The sequence below is a fragment of the Mobula birostris genome, chromosome 29 (genome assembly GCF_030028105.1).
Source record: "Mobula birostris isolate sMobBir1 chromosome 29, sMobBir1.hap1, whole genome shotgun sequence".
Taxonomy (NCBI): domain Eukaryota; kingdom Metazoa; phylum Chordata; class Chondrichthyes; order Myliobatiformes; family Myliobatidae; genus Mobula; species Mobula birostris.
In genome coordinates this window covers 19,069,835-19,095,787 of record NC_092398.1, presented here as the reverse complement: position 1 = coordinate 19,095,787, position 25,953 = coordinate 19,069,835, and the positions used below count along the sequence as shown (strand labels likewise).

The 25,953-nt window shown below is 44.6% G+C and overlaps 1 protein-coding gene across 2 annotated transcripts in view; it reads right to left on the bottom strand.

Annotated features, from left to right (window-relative positions):
• The window catches only part of LOC140190268 (transmembrane protein 143-like), a 77,988-nt gene continuing 52,035 nt past the window's right edge, over positions 1-25,953 (bottom strand). The window contains exons 6-8 of one of the 2 annotated variants that reach the window (XR_011883575.1): positions 17,344-17,834; positions 13,822-14,030; positions 1-3,335 (exon numbers count right to left, since the gene is read on the bottom strand). Coding sequence is in view for 1 of the 2 variants with exons in the window: in XM_072246848.1 (XP_072102949.1) it covers positions 13,894-14,030; positions 17,344-17,834 (628 nt within the window). In the remaining variant the exon portion in view is untranslated. Of the gene's footprint in view, positions 3,336-13,152; positions 14,031-17,343; positions 17,835-25,953 lie in introns of those variants that run through there. The other variant, XM_072246848.1, reaches the window with a different exon arrangement.

Below are 25,953 nucleotides of genomic sequence, written 5' to 3'. Positions count from 1 at the left end.
AAGTGCTTTACATAGAACAAGATATAAAAATCAAACATAAAATTTTAGACAATATATAAGAGAATAAAATCACTCAAAAATTACAGTACAGGAGATTCTAATTAAAAGCTACAGTGAACATTAAAAAAAAAAGCCTCAATTAAAATGAGTTTAAAGTTAGGGCAGATCAGATCCTCTGGAAGGTTATTCCAGATATGTGGAGCATAGTAACTAAAAGCTGCTTCACCATGTTTGGTTTGACCCTCGGGACGGTAAATAAACCGGCCACAGACAACTCGAGAGCTCGGGAAGGTACAAAGTGCAGCAAGAGACTGAAGATGTACTTTGGCCCTACAACATTCAGTGCTTTAAAAACCAGTAGTGCTATTTTAAGGTCAATCCTCTGATGGACAGGAAGCCAGTGTAGCAATCTGAGAATTGGAGTGACATGTTCTACTTTCTTGATCTCAGTGAGAAATCTAGCAGCAGATCTTTTTTACAGAGACCTGCGAAAACAGCATTCGAGTAGCCAAGCCTACTAAAAATAAATGCATGGATGAGTTTTTTTAGATCTTCCTGAGATATTAGCGCTTTAACTATCACTATATTTTAAAGATGGTAATAGGCTGACTTTGTAGTTGTCTTAATATGGCAGTTAAAATTTAAGTCAGAGTCCATCACAACACCAAGGTTTCTGGTTCGGTGTGTGGTCTAGAATGACAGGGATTCTAAGCGAACACTGACTTTTGATTGTTCTTTTTTTTGGTACCAAAAACAATTATTTCAGTTTTCTCTTTGGTAGGTGAAACTGGGGGAGGGGTGAAGTAAAGAGCTGGGAAGTTGATCGGTGAAAGAGATGACGGGCTGAGAAGGGGGAAGCTGATAGGAGAGGGCAGAAAACCGTGGAAGAAAGGGAAGTGATTGGAGCACCAGAGGAAGGTGATAAGGAGATAAGCTGAGAGAGGAAAAATGGAATGGGGGAAGGGTGAGGGCGGGGGGCAATTACCGTAAGTTCAAGAAATCGATGTTCATGCCATGGTTTGGAGGCTACCCAAATGGAATACAAGTGTTGCTCCTCCAACCTGAGTGTGGTTTGATCGTGGTGGTAGAGGAGACCTTGGACTGACATGTCGGAATGTGAATGGGAAGTAGAAGTGAAATGGATGGCCACTGGGAGATCCTGCTTTTTTCGGTGGACACAGAAGTTAGGCAAAGCGGTCTCTCAATCTACCGTGGGTCACATCGATATAGAGGAGGCCACAATGGGAGCACCGGATACAGTAGATGACCCCAACAGACTCACAGGTGAAGTGTCGCCTCACCTGGGAAGACTGTTTGGGGCCCTGAATGGTCGTGAGGGAGGAGGTGTAGGGGCAGGTGTAGCACTTGTTCCATTTGCAAGGATAAGTGCCAGGAGGAAGAGCAGTGGGGAAGAACGAATGGACAGGGGAGTCACATAGGGAGCTATCTCTGCAGAAAACAGAAAGGTACTTGGTGGTGGGATCATGTTGGAGATGGCGGAAATTACAAAGAATTATCTGCTGGACACGGAGGCCAGTGGGGTAGTATTTCAGAATAAGAGGAACTCTATCTTTGGCGAGGTGGCGGGAGGATGGGGTGAGGGCAGACATGCACGAAATGGAAGAGATGCAGATTAGGGTAACGTTGATGGTGGAGGAAGGAAAGCCCCTTTCTTTGAAGAAGGAAGACATCTCAATAGTTCTGCAATGAAAATCCTCATCCTGAGAGCAGATGCGGCAGTGTCGGAGGGACTCTCAGAAGGTGATGGAATTTTTACAGGTGAAAGTATGGGAAGACATAGCTGTGAGAATCAGTGGGTTTATAAAAGATATCAGTCGATAAACTGTCTCCGGAGATAGGTAGAGATTGAGAAAGGGGAGGAAGATTTTGGAAATGGACCGTGTAAATTTGAGGGCGGGGTGGAAGTTGGAGGCAAAGTTGATGAAGTCGACGAGCTCAGCAAGGGTGCAGGAAGCAGCATTCAGGCAACAGCCTTCAAGGATGTTGTTGAAAATTTTCTTGGCAACTACAGAGCACTACTATGTGCAGCTGGTTGACACCATGCTTCAAGCATTCAAAACTATGAAGCACGAGTCACTAAAGATTCCTTTTCTGCATAAGCATTTAGACTTCACTGCAAATCTTGGTACTGTCAGTGATAAGCAAGGATAAAGGTTTCACTACGGCATTGCAGTCATGGAGAAATGGTATCGGAGCAACTGGAATCCATCAAAGCTGTCAGATTATTGTTGGATGCTTAAGCGAGAAGCCTCAGATACTGAGTATAAATTGAAATCAACAAAACAATTTTACCTTATTTGAACTATTGCAAAGCGTCAACACTGTTATGCAATTTTACACATTATATTCAAAAGTTCATTTCTTGTTTCTCCAAATTCCTATGTGATGTAAGTAGTCTGAAATTATATTTGTGTTCAGCTTCAAGTGGTCAGGTAAACAAAAAAACAATTATGAGGAAGCAACACTTACGAAAGAATTTGTTGTCCAGTGAAAACTCATGGATCTCTGAACCCGCTTCGCTGTAGGGAATGCTAGCCCATTCTCTCCCCATAACTAAAATCCTCCAATCATAGATGTACAATGGAATCGGATTGAGTTCATTACTGTCACATGTACCGAGGTACAGTGAAAAGCTTGTCTTTCATAGTGTTCATACAGGTCAGATCATTACACAGTGCATTGAGTAGAACAAGGTAAAACAATAACATTATGCAGATTAAAGTGTTACAGCGACAGAGAAAGTACAGTTCAGGTAAACAATGAGGCGAAAAATCATAATAAGGTAGATTGTAAGGTCAGGAGTCCATCTTATCGTACTAGGAGACCGTTCAATAGATTAATAACAGTGGGCTGGACTCTGCCCTTGAGCCTGATGGTATGAGTTTTCAGGCTTTTGTAAGTTCCATTGGGAAGGGGGAGAAGAGGGAATGTTCTGATTGGGTGGGGTCTTTGATTATGCTGTCTGCTTTACCAATGCAATAAGAAAACTAGACAGAGTCTGTAGAGGGGAGGATGGTTCTGTGTTGTCCAGAGCTCTCTGTGGTTCCTTACAGTCATGAGCAGAGCAGTTGACGTACCAGTGGAGAGCATTCTGATTGGTTGCTTCACGGCCTGGTGTAGAGGCTCCAACTCAAAGGATCTTAAGAGGATGCAGAGAGTTGTAGGCTTAGCCAGCTCCATCATCATCCAGGACACTCAAGATTCATCATGGCATCTAAAACTTTGTCAAATGTCTATAGATGTGCGGCGGAGAGTATATTGACTGGCACATCATGGCCAGGTATGGAAGCACCAATGCCTTTGAATGGAAGATCCTACAAAAAATAGTAGATACAGCCCATCAGGCTCTTGAACCAAAAGGGATAACTTTACTCAACTTCACTTGCCCTTCGTTGAAATATTCCCACAACCAATTGACTCACTTTCAAGGACTCTTCATCTCATGTTCTTGATATTTATTTATTTTATTCTTTCTTTTTTAATTTGCACAGTTTATTGTCTTTGGCATACTGGTTGAATGCCCAAGCAGTTTTTCACTGATTCTGTATTGGTTATTCTATAGAATTATTAAATATGTCCACAAGAAAATGAGTTTCTGGGTTGTATACGTGACATATATGTACTTTGAGAATAAATTTACTTTGAACTTTCTTTTATTTTGTTTTGTGTCATACATATATGGCAAGATCCTTAACAGTGTTGATGTACAGAGGGGTCTTGGGTCTAAATTCCTAGATCCCTGAAGATGGCAGTACAGGTTGACAAATTGGTAAAGGTGGTGCGTGGCAAGCTTACTTTTTTTTGGACATGGCACTGAGTTCATGTTTCAGGAGTTATTGTGCATCTTTAAAAAATCTCTGGTGAAGCTGCATCTGCAGTATCACATTTAGTTCCTGTCACTGCATTACAGGATGTGGAGGCTTCAGAGAGGGTGCAGAAGAGGTTCACCAGGATGCTGCTTGAATTAGAGGGCATGGGCTATATAGGGAGGTTAGACAAACTTGGGTTATTTTCTCTGGAGCAGCAGAGGACAAGGGGAGACCTGATAGAGGTTTATAAGATCATGAGAGACATAAACAATATCTTTTTCCTTGGGTCAAAATGTTTAATGTCAGAGGACATGTACTTAAGGTGAAAGGAGAAGAGCTCAAGTGTGTGGAGCAAGTTATAGAGGTGGGTGCTTGGAACGTGCTGCCAGGGCTGGTGGTAGAGGCAAACACACTAGAGCACGGGTCCCCAACCATTTTTATGCCATGGACCAATACCATTAAGCAAGGGGTCCATAGACCATCGGTTGAGAATCCCTGAACTACAGACACTTAAAAGTAACATTAGCAAATTTGCAGATGACACAAAGCTGGGTGGCAGTGTGAAATGTGAGGAGGTTGTTATGAGAATGCAGGGTGACTTGGACAGGTTGGGTGAGTGGGCAGATGCAGTTTAATGTGGATAAATGTGAGGTTATCCACTTTGGTAGGACAGGAAGGCAGATTACTATCTGAATGGTGTCAAGTTAGGAAAAGGGGAAGTACAATGAGATCTAGGTGTCCTTGTTCATCAGTCACTGAAAGTAAGCATGCAGGTACAGCAGGCAGTGAAGAAAGCTAGTGGCATGCTGGCCTTCATAACGAGGGGAATTGAGTATAGGAGCAAAGAGGTCCTTCTGCAGTTGTACAGGGCCCTGGTGAGACCACACCTGGAATATTGTGTACAGTTTTGGTCTCCAAATTTGAGGAAGGATATTCTAGCTATTGAGGGAGTGCAGCGTAGGTTCACGAAGTTAATTCCCGGGACGGAGGAACTGTCATATGTTGAAAGATTGGAGCGACTGGGGTTGTATACACTGAAATTTAGAACGATGAGAGGGGATCTGATTGAAACATATAAGATTATTAAGGGATTGGACACGCTAGAGGCAGGAAACTTGTTCCCGATGTTGGGGGAGTACAGAACCAGAGGCCACAGTTTAAGAATATGGGATAGACAATTAGAATGGAGTTGAGGAAAAACTTTTTCACACAGAGGGTTGTGGTTCTGTGGAATGCTCTGCCTCAGAAGGCAGTGGAGGCCAATTCTCTGGATTCTTTCAAAAAAAAGTTAGATAGAGCTCTTAAAGATAGCGGAGTGAAGGGATATGGGGAGAAGGCAGGAAAAGGGTACTGATTGTGGATGATCTGCCATGATCACAGTGAATGGTGGTGCTGGCTCGAAGGGCTGAATGGCCTACTCCTGCACCTATTGTCTTAGATAGGTTGTACAGAGAATGGAAGGATATGGCTAGTGTGTCGGCAGAAGGGATTAGATTCTTTAGACATTTAATTACTAGTTTAATTAGTTCAGTACAACATTATGGGCTGAAGGGCCTGTTCCTATGCTGTAATGTTTTATGTTCTATAATTTACATTAAATTGATGCAATCGATGTTTGTCTTGTCTATAACGTAGTGTGCTGCTTTTGCAGAAGGCTGAGTCTCCATGTATGCCCATGACCATACATTGGGACAACATAATAACATACAGTACAAGGGTATGTACAATAAACTTGCAAAACACTAATATTCATGGCACTGATACCTCATGACAACAAAACTGAACCTGAACTTGAACAAACTTCTATCAGTCTCCTCAGTAGGCTAAGGAAATTCAGCTTGTTCCCATTGACCGTCATCAGTTTTATCAATGCACCACAGAAAACGTCCAGTCTGGATGCGTACAACAGGAATTCTGCAGATGCTGGAAATTCAAGCAACACACATCAAAGTTGCTGGTGAACGCAGCAGGCCAGGCAGCATTTGAAGGAAGAGGTGCAGTCGACTCTTCAGGCCGAGACCCTTTGTCAGGACTAACTGAAGGAAGAGTGAGTAAGGGATTTGAAAGTTGGAGGGGGAGGGGGAGATCCAAAATGATAGGAGAAGACAGGAGGGGGAGGGATGGAGCCAAGAGCTGGACAGGTGATAGGCAAAAGGGGATATGAGAGGATCATGGGACAGGAGGTCCGGGAAGAAAGACAATGGGGGGGGGGACCCACAGGATGGGCAAGAGGTATATTCAGAGGGACAGAAGGAGAAAAAGGAGAGTGAGAGAAAGAATGTGTGCATAAAAATAAGTAACAGATGGGGTACGAGGGGGAGGTGGGGCCTTAGCGGAAGTTAGAGAAGTCGATGTTCATGCCATCAGGTTGGAGGCTACCCAGACGGAATATAAGGTGTTGTTCCTCCAACCTGAGTGTGGCTTCATCTTTACAGTAGAGGAGGCCGTGGATAGACATGTCAGAATGGGAATGGGTTGTGGAATTAAAATGTGTGGCCACTGGGAGATCCTGCTTTCTCTGGCGGACAGAGCGTAGATGTTCAGCAAAGCGGTCTCTCAGTCTGCGTCGGGTCTCGCCAATATATAAAAGCTGGATGCATCACAGCTTGGTATGGCAACTGGTCTGCAAGCGACCACAAAAATCTGCAGAGTTGTGGACACAGCTCAGCATATCACAGAAGCCAGCCTCCCCTCCATGGACTCTGTCTAGACTTCTTGTTGCCTTGTAAAGTAGCCAGCATTATCAAAGAGCCCACACAAGCTGGATATTCTCTCTTGGGGCAGAAGACTGAAAAGCCTGAAACCATCTCCCATCATGCTTCAGGACACCTTCTATTCTACTGTTATCAGACTCTTGAATGATTCCCTGGTAATGATAAGATGGACTCTTGACCTTACAATCTACATTGTTATGATCTTAGATTCACTGAAAAGTACAGTGGAAAAAAGGCCCTTTGGCCCATCTAGTGTGTGCTAAACCATTTAAACTGCCATTCCCATCAATCTGCATCTGGCCCATAGCTCTCCATGTCCCAGCCACCCATGCACCTATCCAAACTTTCCTTAAATGTTGAAATTGAGCTCGCACGCACCATTTGTGCTGGGAGCTCATTCCACACTCTCACGATCCTCTGAGTGAGGAAGTTTCTCCTCATGTTCCCCTTAAACTTTTCATCTTTCACCCTTGACCCATAACCTCCAGTTGTAGTCTCACCCATCCTCTGGAAAAAAGTTTGTTTGCATTTACACTCATAATTTTATAATATTGCATTTTATTGTTTACCTGAACTTTCTCTGCAGCTGTTATATTTTATTCTGCATTGTTTTTGCTTTATCGTATTCCAGTTCAATGCACCGTGTAATGACCGGATCTGTATAAGCAGTAAACAAGACAAGCTTTGCACTGTGTCCAGTACAAACGTTGTACATGAGACATAATAAACCAATAAACTAAGGGAGTCTGAAACTAGAAGGCACAAGTTTAAGGTGAGGGGGAGAGATTTAAAGGGGAATATTCTTCACACAGAGGGTGGTGGGTGTGTGGAATGAGCGCAGGAGTGGTGGAGTCGGGTACAGTTCATCATCATCATGTGCCTTGTCGCAACACATGGGTGTTTATGGTCAATTGACCATGATTGTTCTCTGTAAATTTTTCTACTGAAGTGGATTGCCATTATCTTCTAGTGGGCAGTGTCTTTACAAGATGGGTGACCCCAGGCATTGTCAATACTCTTCAGAGATTGTCTGCCTGGTGTCAGCGTTCACATCATCAAGACTTGTGATACACCAGCTGCTCATATGACTATTCAACACCTGCTCTCATGACCTCATGTGACCTTGATTGGGAGTGGGGGGGGGTGGGGGTTAAGCAAGTGCAACAACTTGCTGAAGGGTGACCTGCAGGCTAGCAGAGGAAAAAAGTGCCTTACACCTCCTTTGTTAGGGATGTATCTCCACTCCGCCACCCATAGTTTAAATGTGAGAGGTATACGGAGAGGAAAGCTTTGGAGGGATATGGGCCAGATGCGGGTAAATAGGATTAGCCTTCTCTAAGGATTGTCACTCCTTGTTGTGGTGGAAAGGCTTGTGATTTCTTGAGATTCCAAGAGCGATGCCATCTGGAACTTAACTCCTGGTAGGGTTCGCCACGGTGGTAAGGTCATTGGTGAGGCTCCAGCGATCCAACCAAGGCCTCAGTGGTAGAACTGATGGACGATGATGACACATCACGATGACATCAACACTGTGTGTATATCCCTGTGCGTGTGTATTCTCGGAATCAGAATCAAGTTTAGCATCACCGGCATATGTTGTGAAATTTGTTGTATGTGGCAGCAGTACAAAGCAATTCTTAATAATAGGAACGGTGTGTTTCATCAAAGTGTCATTGAAAAGTACAGAAATAAATAGAACGCAAGAAGTCATGTGGTAGTGTTCAAGCGTTCAATGTCCATTCAGGAATTTGATGACTGAAGGGAAGGAGATGTTCCTAAATCATTGAGTGCCTTCAGGCTCCTGTCACTCCTCCCTGATGGTAGCAATGAGAAGAGGGTGGTGTGGGTCCCTTACTGAGGTATGCTGCCTTTTTGAGGCATCGTTCCTTGAAGATGTCCTGGGTGCTACGGAGGCTAGTGGCCATGATGGAGCTGACTTGAGTACTCTGTACTTTTTGAGATAACGACGTCTTTCCTATTACAGGGTGACCACAACTGTACACAGTAGTGTGGCCTCACTAACAACTTATACAAATGCAAAATAAAATCCAAACTTCTTTACTCACTGCCCAGCTCGATGAAGGCCAGTGTGCTAAATGCCTTTTTCACCTCCTTGCTACCTGTGATGCCACTTTCAATGTAAGCTATGCACTGTAAACTGTAATCCTAAGTCCCCCTGTTCTGTTACACTACCCAAGTGCCCCAAGTCTTACGCTGGTTGGACTTTCCAAAATGCATCACCTCACACTTATCTGTATTGAAACCCATTGAAGGCTCTTCAGCCCACTTCCCCAACTGATTACGATCCCCCAGTAATTTACACTAACCTTCTTTGCTATCAGCACCACCTCCAAATTTTATATCAGCTGTAAATCTACTGGTCTAGCATTTCCGCCATCAAGCATGTGCGTGTGTGCGTGTCTATATATATATATATATATATACACATACACATACACACACATACAGAAAGGAGGTGCTGGTAAAGGGCCAGCAATATCATGAAGGATCCCCCACACCCTCCCATCCTGCTTATGGACTGTTTGTCCCACTCTCATTAGGGAGGAGGCCACATAGCATCCATGCCAGGACCACCAGACTCAGAAACAGATATTCCCCTCAAACAGTAAGGCTGATCAACACTTCCACCCACTAACCCAGCTCTCCTCACTTCCAACCACCAGTACTTTATCATTTCCTGCCAGAGTCATCTTATGTACACTCTCCTGTGTCAAGTGTTACATTACAGACTGATAATTAGTCTATGTGTATAACCTACCTTATGTGTTTATATTTATCGTATTTTTTTTATTTTATTGCTCTTTTTTGTGCTACATTGGATCCAAAGAAACAATTATTTTATTCTCCTTTACACTTGTGTACTGCAAATGGCATTAGGCAACGTTGAACACCTTGTGCGTTAGCATCCAAATCATTGATCCGAGTACAAATACGAAGGATCCCAGCACTGAGCACTGGACACATGACTACTTCGCTGGCCTTCATTCTGAAAACCACCTTCAACCACCACCCTCTGCTTCCTACCTCCGAGCTAATTTTGAATCCACCTAACTCACCCCGATTCCCTTCCAGACCACCCTACTGTGTGTTGGATCTTATTGAAGGCCATGCTAAAGTCTAAATAGACACTTATTTAATAGACACCTACTTTCTTGGCTCTCATTCCTTGAAACTAATCTACTGTATATTCTGATGTATTATTTGATAGCTATCTACTCTACCTACAACACTACCAATTTTCGTGGCATCTGCAAACTATCTACACTTTGATCTAACACGTTTATCTGCACTCTCAAGTGCATGTAGTCTAGTTTCTGCTTTGAGATAAAGATACTAACTCTCTGCACTCCCTCTACCTCTCCTAATCCGATAAACTTGTATCGGATCTCCCCACTGGTTCACAGAAAACGACGTAACTTTTTCCAACCTAACCTCACCGCTGGTATCTTCTTATGTGGGCAGGTTTTTCCGACGCCTTTTCTGAAGCCTCTGCATACTCCTGTAATTGGATGACCAGAATGGCGGTCTGTTCTCCGAGTGTGGCCGAGTAATAGTTCTACGTATCTGCAAAATGATAACCTCAGTGCCCCAAGTGATGAAGGCAAAATGCCAGATGCCTTCTTTACCATCCTGTCTACTTGTTCAGTCATTTTCAGGAAGCTGTGGCCTTGGACCTCAAGATCCCTTTGTACGTCATTGCTGTGAAAGGAGCTACCTTTAACAGTGTACTTTCCCTGTACATCAGATGTCCCGAAGACTAACACTGCCTGCTCCAGAATTAGTATCAGGTTTATTAATGCTGACACATGTTATGAAATTAGTTGTTCCCTGCTGCAGCAGTGCAGCACAATACATAACAAATACCATAAATTACAATAAAAATATAAATTAAATTTTAATAAACAGTGTAAAAGAGAAGTAATAATAGTGAGGTTGTGTTTATGGATTTGTTCATTGTCCGTTCAGAAAACTGGTGGTAGTATTGAGAAGAGGGCATGTCTTGGGTGATGGGGGCCCTTCATGACAACTTGCCGGCATTAAACTCCATCTACCATTTCTCTGCACGTATCTGTAACCGATCTATATTCTGGTGTATTCTTTGACAGCTGACTACTTTGTCTGCAACCCCATCAATCTTTGTGGAATCTGCAAAACTCACCAACCTACTTTGATTTAAGACATTTATACACACATATATCTTATATATATCACAAGGATCAAGGATCGCAGGTAGCATAGTGGTAAGCACAGTGCTCTACGGTACCAGCGACCCGGATTCAATTCCTGCCACTGCTCGTAAGAAGTTTGTATGCTCTCCGCATGAATGCGTGGGTTTCCTCCGGGTGCTCGAGTTTCCTCCTACAGTCCCAAGATGTACCAGTTGGTAGGTTAATTGGTCATTGTAAATTGTTCAGTAATTAGGTTAGGGTTAAATAGGGGGGATTGCTGGGCGGTGCAGCTCGAAGGGCTGGAAGGGCCTATTCCATGTTGTACCTCAAAAAATAAATGAATAAATCAAAGATTCCAGCAATAATCTCTATAGAACACTAGTGCTGATGGATCTACAGCTAGAATAACAGGCTTCCCTCTACTGCCCACTGCCATCTATGGGCAAGCCAGATCTAAATCCAAACTAAATGGATCCCTTGCATCTTCACTTTCTGGGTCTGTTTACTACAAGTAATCTTGTGAAATGCCTCACCAAAATCCACATAGACAATATCATTGCCCTACTCTCAGTAGTCATCTTCATCATTCAATCATTGTTCATTACGAGAAACAATGGCAGGAGGAGAAGATGGTGGCGCGACGCAACTCGCAGTGGCCACTCCAGTGGTGATGCCTGTTATTTGTCAAGTAGGGTGCCGTGCACAATCCTGATTTGATGGAGACGGAGGTGAGAGCACAGAGGAACATCTGGTGAAACTTCTGAAATGTCTGCTTCGCTGCTGCTGCTGCTACTGTGTGGTCCAGAATCTCCGGAGGAGAAGGCCCCGAGTCCTCGGCTTTGCTTGTTGCTCGGCAGCCAGGCGAGGTGGAAGCGCTCGGCAGAGGATGGTGCTCGGAGAGGCTGTGTTGGAAGGGCTGGTTGGAAGCTCGAAGTTTTCCGGCAGACTCAGAGTCTGCTGCGGTCGGGTGCTTCCAATGGCGCTGCATCGGCAAGTTGGTGGCGCTTGGAGGTTCATGGCAGGGAGAGTTTCTCCCTTCTGCTGCCTGCGTGAGATGATGAGTGTATCGGGACTTTGAGACTTTGTTAACCGTGCCCATGGTCTGCTCTTTATCAAATCATGGTATTGCTTTGCACTGTTGTAACTATATGTTATAATTATGTGGTTTTGTCACTTTTAGTCTTGGTTTGTCCTGTGTTTTCTTGTGATATCATTCTGGAGGAACGTTGTATCATTTTTTAATGCATGCGTTTCTAATTGACAATAAACGAGGACTGAGTGTCCTCATAATCTAATCTAATGTGTCGTATCCTGTGACATGGGCGATCATGGCCTTCACCATAATTGTTCTTGGCAAATTTTCTCTGCAGAAGTCATTTGCCATTGCCTTCTTCTGGGCAGTGTCTTTACAAGAAGAATGATCCCTGCCATGATCAATACTCCTCAGAGATTGTATGCATCAGTGGTCGCATAACCAGGACTTGTGGAATGCAGTGACCAGTGACCGCTCATATGACCATCCACCACCTACTCCCATGACTTTATGTGACCCTTATCGAGCATTGGGGCTGGGGGTGGCTAAGCAGTTGCTACACCTTGCCCAAGGATGACCTGCAGGCTAGCGGAGGAAAAGAGTGTCTCACACCTCCTTTGTTAGAGACGTATCTCCACTCCCCCACCTACAGTTTAACTGTGACAAGTACACGGATAGAAAAGCTTTAGGGGAATATGGGCCAGATGCGGGTAAATAGGATTAGCTTTCTCCAAGGAATGTCACTCCTTGCCATGGTTGAGAGGCTTGTGATTTCTTGAGATTCCGAGAGCAATGCCGTCTGGAGCTTAACTCCTGGTAGGGTATACCATGGTGGTAAGGTCAATGGCGAGGCTTCAGACAAAGAGCGATCCAACCAAGACCTCAGTGGTAGAACTGATAGAAGATGATGGCACATCACAATGGCAGTGAAGGTGGAGGAAAGCTGCAGCAGTGAAGGGTCCCCAGTCATCTTGGAAGCCATGCTACTGGACCCTGCCCCTGACCTGGTGCGGTGCCTCCTCATGTTAAATGAAGTCACGCACAGGCGTTCTCTATGAGTACAGCCCAAGAGCAACATCTTGGGAGAACATCACACTTGCATCAAGTGACTGCACTATTAAGTGGGATTAACTCAAGTAGTGACCTCGCTTGGCATGGATGTGTTGGGCCGAAGAGACTGTTTCCAGTCTGTAGGGCTTTTAATTAGTGAAACCCTTCAGAATCCTGCACTTCTCGATGCAGATCCCCACGATTCTACTCAGCTATCCAAGTCGAACCTATCTGATCTTCCTTCATGGGGTAAACCAGCATGGGCTTGGTCCAGTCAGCCCTTATTGACCTGCTGCCCATTCCCTTCCACACCCGAGAAATGACGAGATTGTGAAGACATGCCAATGTCGTTTATTTTGGCAACACACATCAAAATTGCTGGTGAACGCAGCAGGCCAGGCAGCATCTCTAGGAAGAGGTACAGTCGATGTTTTGGGCCGAGACCCTTCTGCAGGACTAACTGACAGAAGAGCTAGTAAGAGATTTGAAAGTGGGAGGGGGAGATCCGAAATGATAAATGAAGACAGGAGGGGGAGGGATGGAGCCAAGAGCTGGACAGTTGATCGTTTATTTTGGTCTGTCTTTACCCGTCGAGGTGGATTCTACTGATGGGAGTTTGGTCTTCGGTGGGTGCACTGCGAGCTGCACCCACCGTCGAGCACTCGACCTGCTGGTGGCACTTGCACACCAGGCTGTGGGCTGAGAGTGGATCTGACTATGCTGCATGGAGATAGAGATAGGGAGAGTGTGTGTGTGTGTGTGTGTGTGTGTGTGTGTGTGTGTGTGTGTGTGTATCACTCTGTGTGCATCCCTAAGTGTCTGTGTGTATATATGTATCTGTGTGTGTGTTTGTATGTGTGTGTATGCCTGTGTGTATCTGTGGGACAAAGAGCAGGGCTGAACCTTTGGACCTTTCCCACAGGTCAACTGCTGGTCTGCCTGAGTGACATAAGCAACTTTCTCTTCCCACCCACCACCCCTCTCCGTCGCTGCACCCGCCACACCTCATGGCCACTCGTCACCAGCTCGCTGCCCCGCCCTCTCTCGTCCCAATGCTGTCCTCGTCCTCCTGCTCCTCAGCTCTGCCTCAGTTGCCTGCCGAGCTCGTGCAGGTGGGCCAGCGCACGGGATCCCCGGAAGGAGATGGCCAGCCCCGATTGCCGGCGCAGCCACTCAGACACCCTCAGTGACAGCAGTGCTGCCAGGTCTGCATCTGTGTGTGAGAGGGTGGGGGTTGGGAGCGGGAGGGGAGAAAAAATGGGGGAGGGGCAACCCATCAGTCAAGGTTGAAAGACACTCAGACAGGTCTTCATATGAGAAAATTCTACAGGGATAGGGGCCGAATGTAGAACATACAACAGCACAGAATAGTTTCCACCCTTCCACCCAAAATGTGGTGCCGACCTTTCAACCTATTCTAAGATCGACTGTATCTAAACCTTCCTCCTGCACAGCCCTCCATTTATCTATCATCCATTTGCATATCTAAGAGTTCCTTAGATGCACCTGCCTCTACAACTCCTGGCAGCGCACTCCACACAGCCACCACTCTCTCTGTTTAGTACTTATTTCTGACATTCCCTCATGTACTTTCCACTCATCATCTTACAAAGTACGCCATTGCTCTCCTGGGAACAAAGCACAGGCTGTTCATAGTATGCCTCTTATCATCCTGTACACCTCTATCGAGTCACCTCTCATTCTGGTCCGCTGCAAAGAGAAAAGTCCTCCCTTGCTCAACCTATCCTCACAAGGCATGCTCCCTAATCCAGGCAGCTTCCTAGTAAATCTCTAAAGCTTCCATAACCTATCTTTCATATAACCCTGAGCAATGAATATTATCGCACAGTAATTGTATATTTTAACTGACTCTATGATCAATCTAACAATTCTCTCCTATATAACCCTCCATTTTTCTTTCGTCCCTGTGTCTGTCTAAGACTCTCTGATGTATCTGCCTCTCCCACCATCCCTGGCAGTACCTTCCACACACGCACCACTCTCTGTGTAAAACAAAACCTACCTCTGACATCCCCCTTATATCTTCCTCCACTCATCTTAAAAATACACCCGCTCGTATTAGCCATTACCGCCCTGCAAAAAGTCTCTGGCTATCCACTCATCCTCCTTCACTCCAGAGAGAAAAGCTTGCTCCAGCTTTCCTCAAAAGACATGCTCTCTAATCCAGGCAGCAACCTGGTAAATCTCCTCTGCACCTTCTCTAAAGCTTCTACATCCTTCCTTTAATGAGGTGACTAGAACTGAACACAATACTCCAAGTGTGGTCTAACCAGGGTTTTATACAGGTGCAACATTACCTTGTAGCTCAATCCCTTGACTAATGAAGACCCACATACATCGGGTTTTTTACCAACCCTACCAACTTGCACAATATCTTTGAGGGATCGATGGACATGGAGCCCATGATCCCTCCTTTCCTTGACACTGCTAAGAATCCTGCCATTAATCCTCCTTTGTCCTCCTTTTGACTTTCAAAACTGCATTGCTTCACACTCTTTCAGATTAAACTTCATCTGCCTCTTCTCATCCCAGCTCTCCATCCTATCATTGTCCCGTTGCAATCTACGGCAACCTTCTACACCGTCCACAACACCACCAAATGTGGGGAAATTGGGCTGAGCTCACATGGGAGTCATGATTAGCATGGACGGATACAAAATTATGAGGGGTATTGTAGTGTATTTAATATTTCAGTAATATTTGAGTATTTTGTTTGATTAAGCTTTTTTTGTTTGTTCACATAATTCATTATGGGTGAAATGTAATAACTATGTGAAGGGCATTTGTCATTATGCCACCATGTCATATTTGCGCACTTCACTGAAGCAGAAACAAAGTGGACACGTTATCCTGGGCTCCAGTGTTTTTCTTTCAATTGGTTTCTGCAGTTACAAAACATAACAGGTATAATTAAGGATTTTTCACACAGGTTCTCCTCCCTCAAGGTGGGTGAGACTTGAACTAGAGGTCATAGGTTTAGGGTGAAAGGTGAAATATTTAAGGGGACTCTGATAGAGGGCTTCCTCACTCAGAGGGTGGTGCAGTGTGGAATGAGCTACCAGTGAAGTGGTGGATGAGGGTTCATCGGTAACATCTAAGAGAAGTTTGGATAGGTACATGGATGAAAAGGGTATGAAGGGGAATGGTCCAGGTTCCGATAGATGGGACAAGGTAGGAAACCAGGCCAGTATGCACTAGATGGGCTGAAGAGTCTGTTTCTGTGCTGTATGAATCAGGAGCTCTAAACTTGCACCACCCTCACCTTAAAAGCTTTGCTCTTTGGCACTTGATAAGTCCACACCCTGGCGAGAAAGACACTCTACCTTATCTATGCCTCTTGCTGTCTGCAACTGTAACATTTTTGTTCTGCACTCTGCTATCGCTTTTCCCTTGACGTATTCATGTGATGAAGTGATCTGTACAAATGCATGCAAAACAAAGTTTATCGTTGTACCTCGGTACGTGTGATGATAATCAGGGTCGAGATCAAAGACGCCCATACTAAACCATATAGATCTCAGGCTGCGCATGTCCTCCCTGACCACATCAAACATGGATCCCAGGTGAGAAATGGCCTCAGCACTCACATTAAACATGGTTCCCAGGGCAAGGACGTCCTCCTGCCCATATGAGGCATGACTCCCAGGCAAGCAAACGCTTCCCTTCTCACATTAAACATGGATCTCAATCCAAAGATACCTTCCCTGACCACATCAAATATGGATCCCAGTGCAAGGGTGGCCTCCCTGCCCACTTCAAACATGGATCCTAGTCCAAGGTGGCCTCTCTGCCCATGTCAAACATGGATCCCAAGTGAGAAATGGCCTCCTTGTCTACATCTTCCCAGGCTGAAGATGGCCTCCATACCCTTGCCAAAAATGGACTCAAGATCAAAAATGCCAACCCTGTCCACATTAAACCATAAGGATCTCATTGCAGCTGTCCTCCTTGCCACATCAAACAGCTCCACGGTGAGCAAAAGCCTCTGTACTTACTTGCTTACTGGCCATTATGCTGCTGGTGCTTAGGGCAGCCATGAATATCTCTGTCTGTCCTTGGCCATCTTTTCTACTGTGGTTCGTGGTTCAGGGTTCAGGGTTCTCAGTCACACATAGATATAGAAGAGGCCTCCAAGAGGACCACAACCTTCATTGCTGTTTCCATAACAATTATTTTTTGAACAGTCAAAGTTGTTAGCCTTGAGCTGAACCCTCAAACATGGAGGATTGGTGGACAACTCTTAGTCTGGCCTCTACTCTTTAACCTGTTTGGCATGGGTGATTCTACCAAGAGCCAAAGCACAAGACCCTGACTCCAGCCAACATAGTTCTCAGGTCATTGAGGTATGCAAGCCTCCAAAAGGTTGTGGTCCTCTTGGAAGCCTCCATGCCCACATCAAACATGGATCCTGGTATGGAGATGCCCCAACCCCCTACACCAAACAAACCCGCAGTGACAAATGTAACCCTGTGCCAGTAGGTAACCTAAAGGTGGATGGGACTCACCGGTGTACGTGACGCTGCTGGGGCTTCCCTGCTCACGGTATTGGTGTAGGAGGAGGAGCTGGAAGGCATGGGCGAGCATCAGTTCCTTGACCTGCTCCTGCTGGGCTCGTCGGGCCAGAGCTGCCAGGAGCTCTCCGTTGCCGGAGGTGCAGCGGCCAGCTAGCACGAGAGCATGGGCTAGTGCCGCCCTCTCCCGCTGCACCCGGGACAGGCGTCGCAGTCGGCCGGCCATCAGCGCTCCAAAGAGGACCAGCAGCAGGGCAAAATTGAGCCGCAGTCCATACAGGCCCAGCACGATCAGGTTGGCGAAGAGGACAGCCCCGCCTGCTGCCAGGCTAAGGTAGAGGGAAGTCCGGCCTGGCAGGCTGACCCGCGGCTGTGCTGCGGGCAGCAGGTGCTCCAGGTTCTCCAGCGGGATGTCCTTGAATGACCGGAGGACCAACCTTCCCTCCCGCTCACGGGCCGCCATGATCACACGCTTGCAATAGCTCCTGGCAAGGAGGAGGAGGAAGGAGATCTGGAGTTAGGCTGTTATGCAGTGGGTGCTGTGTCTGCCCATATCAATCATGGATCCCAGATCAAGGTTAGTCTCTCTGCCCACATCAAACATAGATCTTCAGTCAATGGTGGCCTCACTGCTCACATGAAACATAGACCCTGGGTCAAGACTGGTGACTCTGTCTACGTTGTATATGGATCTCAGGTGAGTAATGACTTCCCTGCCCACATCAAACATCTATCCCAACTATTAATTTATTGATGTACAGCGTGGAATAGGCCCTTCTGGCCCTACGAGCCATGCCACCCAGTAACTCCCGAGTTAATCCTAGCCTAATCATGGGACAATTTACAGTGACCAATTAACCTACCAACCGGTATGTCTTTGGACTGTGGGAGGAAACCGGAGCACCCAGAGGAAACCCATGTGGTAAAAGGAAGAACGTACAAACTCCTTGCAGACAGCTGCAGGATTTGAACCCAGGTTGCTGGAACTGTAAAGCATTGTGTGAACCACTATGCTACCGTGCTGCTAAGCAGTGCCCTCCCCAGTCACATCAAACATGGACAAACACAATGGGTGCCTCAGTGCCCACATCAACCCTGGAACTTGGGCTGTAGATGTCTTCCTTGCCCACATCAAACACAGATCCTCAATTTGCTGGTAGAGGAGGGGGGACCATTGCTTTGCTGCTGCTTACACGTGGGAGGGGGGAGCTGGGGGAGACTTTGGGGTTCTAACATTTAACTGTCATTCATTCTTTGGGGGCACTCCTTTGTTTTCCTGGATGGTTGTGAAGAAAAAGCATTTCAGGATGTATATTGTATACATTTCTCTGACATTAAATGTACCTTTGAAACCTATGAAGGGTTGTCTCACTGTCCACATTAAACATCAATCCTAGGATGAAGGTGGCGACCCAATTAAACAAGGATACTGGGTCAAAGGTGGCCTCCCTGCTCACATGAAAAATGGATCACAGGTCAAGGGTGGCATTGAATACAGCAGTAAGAAAGTTATGATACAGTCAAAGAAGATATAGTTGAGTCCGCACTTGCAGTGTTGTGTACAGATTTGGTCATCCTGATATAGGAAAGATAGTTTTAAAACAGAACAAGTGGAAAAAAGATTCACCAGGATGTTGCCTAGACTTGGGGTGGGAGTGGGGAAGTGAGGCTGAGTTACAAAGAGTGGTTGCATAGACAAGGACATCATTCCCTGGAATGTAGGATATAATCATGAGGGGCACAGACAGGGTGAAGGTACACATGTTTTTTTCCAGGGAGGGGATTGCTAAAAGCAGGAAGGTGCAGTTTTAAGATCAGAGGTGAGAGATTTAAGAGGGATGTCAGGGGGAGCTTCTTCATGGAAATGATGGTGCGTATTTGGAATGAGCTGTTAGAAGAGGAGGAATTTCTTTAGCCAGAGAATGGTGAATCTGTGGACTTCATTGCCACAGGTAGCTGTGGAGGCCAAGTCATTGGGTATACTTAAGGCAAAGGTTTATAGGTTCTTGATTAGTGAGGGCATGAAGGCAGGACATTGGGGCCGAAAGGAAAATGGATCAGCCATGAGGAAATGGTACAGCAGACTCGATGGGCCAAACAACCTAATTCTGTTCCTATATCTTATGGTCTTAAAGAACTAGTGTCTGAGGCAGGTACATTTGTTCGTTTGTTTTGTGCTGTGTCGTAAAATGTTGGGGATCATGGCTTTTCCATGAGCGTGATTGTTTTTGGCAAATTTTTCTACAGAAGTTGTTTGCCATTGCCCTTGTCTGGACAGCACCTTTAGAAGACGGGTGACCCCAGCCATTACCTATACTCTTCAGAGGTTGTCTACCTGGCGTCAGTGGTCACATAACCAGGACTTGTGTTATGCACCAGCTGCTCATAAGACCATCCATCACCTGCTTCCATGGTTTCACATGACCCTGATTGGGGGGGGGGGGGGGAGCTAAGCAGGTGACTTGCAGGCTAGTGTTGGGAGGGCGTGCCTTACACCTCCTTTGGTAGAGATGTATCTCCACCCCACCACCCTGCAGGCACATTAGCAACGTTTAAAGGTCACTGAGATAAGATGAATAGGAGAGATTTAGCGGGTTGAGCGGCAAACATGGGCAGCTGGATAACACAGTTGGCATGAACGAGTTGGGCCAATGGGACATATGGCTTGGTCGGAGAAAATTGAGGAGACCACCAAGAGATTTTTTTAAAAGTATGTTAAAGGAAAATGAGTAAATAAGGAGAGAATAAGACCGCTTAAAAAACCAAGACAGAAATCTATGTGTGGAGCCATTGATGAATGGGCAGCATTCTCTGTGCAGCAAACAAAAAATACTGGAGGAACTCAACAGGTCAAGCAGTATTTATGAAAAGGAATAAACAGTCCACATTTCGGGTCGAGACCCTTCTTCAGGACTGGAAAGGAAGGGGTAAGATGCCAGAATAAAAAGGCGGGGTAGAGGAAGGTGATAAGTGAAGCCAGGTGGGTGGAAAAGGTAAAGGGCAGGAGAAGAAGGAATCTGATAGGAGAGGAGAGTTGTCAGTGACTACTTCTCCTTTGCAAGTCTGCTCCACCATTTCATCATGGCTGATCCATTTCCCTCTCAGCCACAATCTCCTGCCTTCTCCCCATATTCCTTCATGCCCTGACTACGCAAGTATCTATCAACATGTGCTTTAAGTAAACCCAATATATCCAATGACTTGGCCCCCACAGCCATCTCTGGCAATCAATTACACAGATTCACCGCCCTCCTGCTAAAGAAGTTCCTCCTCATCTCCATTTGAAATGGATGTTGCTCTATTCTGAGGCTGTATCCTCTGGTTTTAGGTTCCCCTACCACAGGAAACATCCTCTCCACATCCACTCTATTGAGGCCTTTCAATATTCAACAGGTTTCAATGAGAACCCCTTCATTCTTCTGAATTCCAGTGAGTTCAGGCCCAAAGCCATCAAACGCTCCTCATATGATAAGCCTTTCAATCCTGGAATCATTTTTGTGAACCTCCTTTGACCCTCTCCAATGTCAGCACATCCCTTCTTAGATAAGAGCCCAAAACTGCTCACAATACTCCAAGTGAGGCCCCACCAGTGCCTTTTAAAGCCTCAACATTATATTCTTGCTCTTATATTCCAGTCCTCCTGAAATGAATGCTAATACTGCATTTGCCGTCGTCACCACCCAGGTCCCTTTTCACCTCTGATTTTAGTATTTTCTCACCATTTAGAAAATAGCCTAATTACAGAGGCCCTTGCTAAGATAATTGCAACATTTCTATTCTCTAGTGAGGTTCCAGAAGACTGGAGGATACTAAATATTGTGCCTTTAACTAAGAAGGGCAGTAGATAAAGACCTGGTAGTTATAGGCCCGACAGCCTAATGTCTATGGCAGGTGAATTGCTGGAAAGTATTCTGAGAGATGATATGCAGTACTTGCATTGGGAAAGGCTGGGGTTGATTTGGGGTAGCCAGCAAGGCTTCATGCCTGGGAGATGTCGTACAAATTTGATTGAATACCTTGATGAACCAATAAGGAAGGTTGACCAGGGGAGGGTGGTAGATGTAGTATATGTGGATTTAAGTATGGCTTTTTATAAGGTTTCACATGTAAGCTGCTCTGGAAGATTTGATTGCATGCATATAGGGAGAGTCAGCAGGTTGGATACAAAATTGACAGGATGGTAGGAAACAGATACTGGTTGCATCACGTCCTGGAATGCAGAATACAGGGAAATTCCTTTAAAACAGAGATGAGGAGGAATTTCTTTAGCCAGAAGGTGGTATCTATGGAATTCATTGCCATGGCTGGCTGTGGAAACCAAGTCATTAGGTATATCTAAAGTGGGGTTAATAGGTTCTTGATTAGTAAGGGTATCGAAGGTTATGAGGAGAAGGCAGGAGAATGGGGTTGAGAGGAATATTAAATCACCCATGAAGGAATGGCGAAGAAAATTCGATGAACTGAATGGCCTACTTCTGTACCTATGCCTTACAGAGGCTCCAATGCACCGGATGGAAAGAGGCTGCAGAGGTAACCAGCTCCATTACGGCACAACACTTCCCACCATCGATGACAGCCTCAAGAGGCATTGCCTCAAGAAGGCGGCATCCATCACTGAGGAGACTCATCACCTGGGACATGCCCTATTCTCACTACTATCATTGGGGAGGAGATACAGGAGCCCGAAGAACCGCTCAATGTTCTAGGAATAGCGTCTTCCCTATGCCATCAAATTTCTGAACAGTCCATTAACCAATGATCTCTACCTCGCTCTACTTCTTTTTCTCTATTTAGTTATTACAACTTACAGTAATTTTTATTTCTTGTACTGTACTGCTACTGCAAAATATCAAATTTCCTGTCAAATAAACCTGATTCTGATGGTAGAAGGTTGTTTCTCAGACTGGACTTCTGTGAATAGCAGTACATCCTAGGGATCAGTGCTGGGCCCATTGTTATTTGTTATCTATAGTAATGATTTAGATGAGAATATACACTCAGTGGCCACTTTATTAGGTACACCTGCTTGTTAATGCAAATATCTAATCAGCTAATTGTGTGGCAGCAATTCAGTGCATAAAAGCACGATCAAGAGGTTCAGTTTTTGTTTAGACCAAACATCAGGATGGGAAGAAATGTGATCTGAGTGACTTTAGAACTGTGGAAAGATTGTTGCTGCTAGATAGAGTGGTTTGGGTGTCTCAAAAACTGCTGATCTCCTGGGATTTTCACACAACAGAATCAGAATTATTATCACCAGCATGTGATATGAAATCTGCTAACTTAGCAGCAGCTGTACAATGCAAAACATGATGATATAGAAAGAAAAAAAATCAATTATGTTAAGTATATATATTGAATAAATTACAAATAATGCAAAATCAGAAATAATATATATTAAAAAGAGTGAGTTTGGGTTCATGGGTTCAATATCCATTTCGGAATTTTTTGGCAGAGTGGACAAACTGTTCCTGAATCGCTAAGTGTGTGCCTTCAGCTTCTGTACCTCCTTCCTCATGGTAACAATGAGAAGAGGGCATGCCCTGGTGCTGGGGGTCCTTAATAATGGACGTTGCCTTTCTGAGGCATCGCTGCATGAAGATGTCTTGGATACTATGGAGGCTAGTGCCCAAGATGGAGCTGACTAATTTTACAACTTTCTGTAGCTTATTTCGGTCCTGTGTAGTAGCACCCCCATACCAGACAGTGATGTAGCCTGTCAGAATGCTCTTCATGGTACATCTATAGAAGTTTTCAGTGTTTTAGTTGACAAACCAAATCTCTTCAAACTCCTAATGAAACATAGTCACTGTCTTGCCTTCTTATATCTGCATCAATATGTTGGGATCAGGTTAGTCCCTCAGAGATCCTGACACCTAGGAACTTGAAACTGCTCTCTCTCCACTGCTGATCCCTCTATGAGGATTGATTCATGTTCCCTTATCTTACTCTTCTTGAAGTCCACAATCCGCTCTTTCATTTCCTGACACTGAATGCAAGTTGTTGCTGCGACACCACTCATCAAGCTCCTGTATGCTCTCTCATCTCCATCTGAAATTCTATCATCAATGGATGTATCATCAGCAAATTCATAGATGGTATTTGAGCTATACCTAACCATACAGTCATGGGTAGAGAAGTAGAGTAGTGGGCTAAGCACACACCCCTGAGGTGCGACAGTATTGATAGTCAGCGAGGAGGAGATATTATCACCAATCTGCACAGATTGTCCTGATTGTGCAACGTTCTCTAGAGTTTACATAGTGTGAAAAACAAAAAAAAAAAATCCAGTGAGTGGCAGTTCTGCGGGCGAAAATGTTTTGTTAATGAGAGAGATCAGCGGAGAATGACTAGAGTGATTCAAGCTGACAGGAAGGTGACAGTAACTCAAATGACTATGCATTACACGATGGTGTGCAGAAAGCATAACACATTGAACTTTGAAGTGGATGGGCTACAGCAGCAGAAGACTATGAACATAACTCCGTACATAATAAAGTAGCCATTGAGTGTATATTAATGACTTGGATGACAATACACAACAAAGATCTTGATCAGTTAGGGGTGGGCTGAGGAGTGGCAAATAGATTTCAATACCGTTAAGCAATCAGCCATCAACCCTCAACCATTAGGCTCTTGAACCAGAGGGGAGAACCTCACTTGCCCCCATCACTGAACTGTTCCGACAACCTATGGACTCACTTTCAAGGACTCATCATCTAAATGTTCTTGATATTTATTATTTTGTTTGTTTTTTTCCTTCTTGCATTTGCATAGTTTGTTGTCTTTTTCACATTGGTTGTTGGTCTATCATGTTGTGTGTGGTTTTTCATTGATTCTGTTGTGTTTCTACTGTGAAAGCCCACAAGAAAATAACTCTCAGGATAGTATATTGTGACAATATACTTTGATAATAAATCACTTTGCACTTTTGAGTATGAGATGATGGCTTTTGGAAAGTAGAACTTATACTATGAATTGTAGGGCACTAGGGAGTGTAATGGAATAGCTGGAAAGAGGGCATAATTTGCTGAGAGCAGCATGTGAGGTGGACGGGTGGTGAAAAAGGCAACAAAAGACACAAGACATAAGTTGCAAGAAAATGTTCGTGAATCCTTTGCAATTACCTGGTTTTCTGCATTAATTACTCATAAATTGTGGTCAGATCTTCATCTATGTCACAATAACAGATAAACACAATCTGCCTAAACTTATAACACACAAACAAATGTACTTCTCATAAATACTGAGTACACCATTTAAATAATCACAGTCCAGGTTCAAAAAAGTAAGTGAACCTGCAGAGTAATGACTTCTACAAATGCTATTAGGAGTCAGGTGTTTCAATCAATGAGATGAGGTTGGAGGTGTGGGTTGTAGAGGTGCCCAGCCCTATAAAATAAGGACACGCAAAGTCAGGTTACTGATAGAGCCTGCTCTTCTCAAAAAAGATCTGTTTATGGGCACCATGCCTCAATCACAGCAACTTTCAGAGGGCTTTAGAAGAAAAATTGTAGAGATGCATCAAGCTGGAAAAGGCTACAAAAACATTTCTATAGCGCTGAGTAATCATCAGTCCACAGTAAGGGGAATTGACTACAAATGGAGGAAATTCAGTACTGTTGCTGCTCTCCCTAAGAATGGGCATCCTGCAACGATCACACCAAGGGCACAACATGCAATGCTGAAGGAGGCGAGAAAGAACCCAAGGGTTACAGCAGGAGACCTGCAGAAATCCCTAGAATTCGTTGTCTCTGTTCATGCGGTCACTATAAGAAAAACAGTGAACAAGAATGCTGTTCATGGAAGGACACTATGGAGAAAACCACTGCTCTCCAAAAAAAAAACGCTGCTACACATCTCAAGTTTGCAAAGGACCACCTGGATGCTCCACAATACTTCTAGGACAATATTCGTTGGACAGATGAGACAAAAGTTGAACTTTTTGGCAGAAAAAGTATGTTTGGAAGAAAAAGGACAGTGGACACTAACACCAAAACTTCAGCTCAACTGTGAATATGGTGAAAGGAACATCATGGTTTGGGGCTGCTTTGCTGCCTTAGAGCCTGGAAGCTGGCAGTCATTGAGAAACAATGAACTCACAATGTATCAAGACATTTAACTGTTGAATGTCAGGGTAGCAGTCCATCACCTGTAGCTTAATAGAAGTTGGATGATGCATCAAGACAATGATCTGAAACACAAGAATAAATCAATGACAGGATGGTTTAAAAAGAAGAGAATTTGTGTTCTGGAATGGCCAAGTCACAATCAGAGTCAGCAGCTACAGGAAATGTTTGGTCGAAGTTATTGCTGCTAAAGGAGGTTCTACCAGTTATTAAATACAAGAGTTCACATACTTTTTCTAGCCCGGACTTTGAATGATTAAACAATATGTTCAATAAAAATATGAAAAGTAGAACTGTTTGTGTGTTATTTGTTCAGGCAGATTGTGTTTGTGTATTATTGGGACTGAGATGAAGATCACATACACATTTTATGAGTAATTAATGCAGAAAAACAGGTAATTGCAAAGGATTCATAAACTTTTTCTTGCAACTCATACTATGAATTGTAGGGCACTAGGGACTGTAATGGAACGGA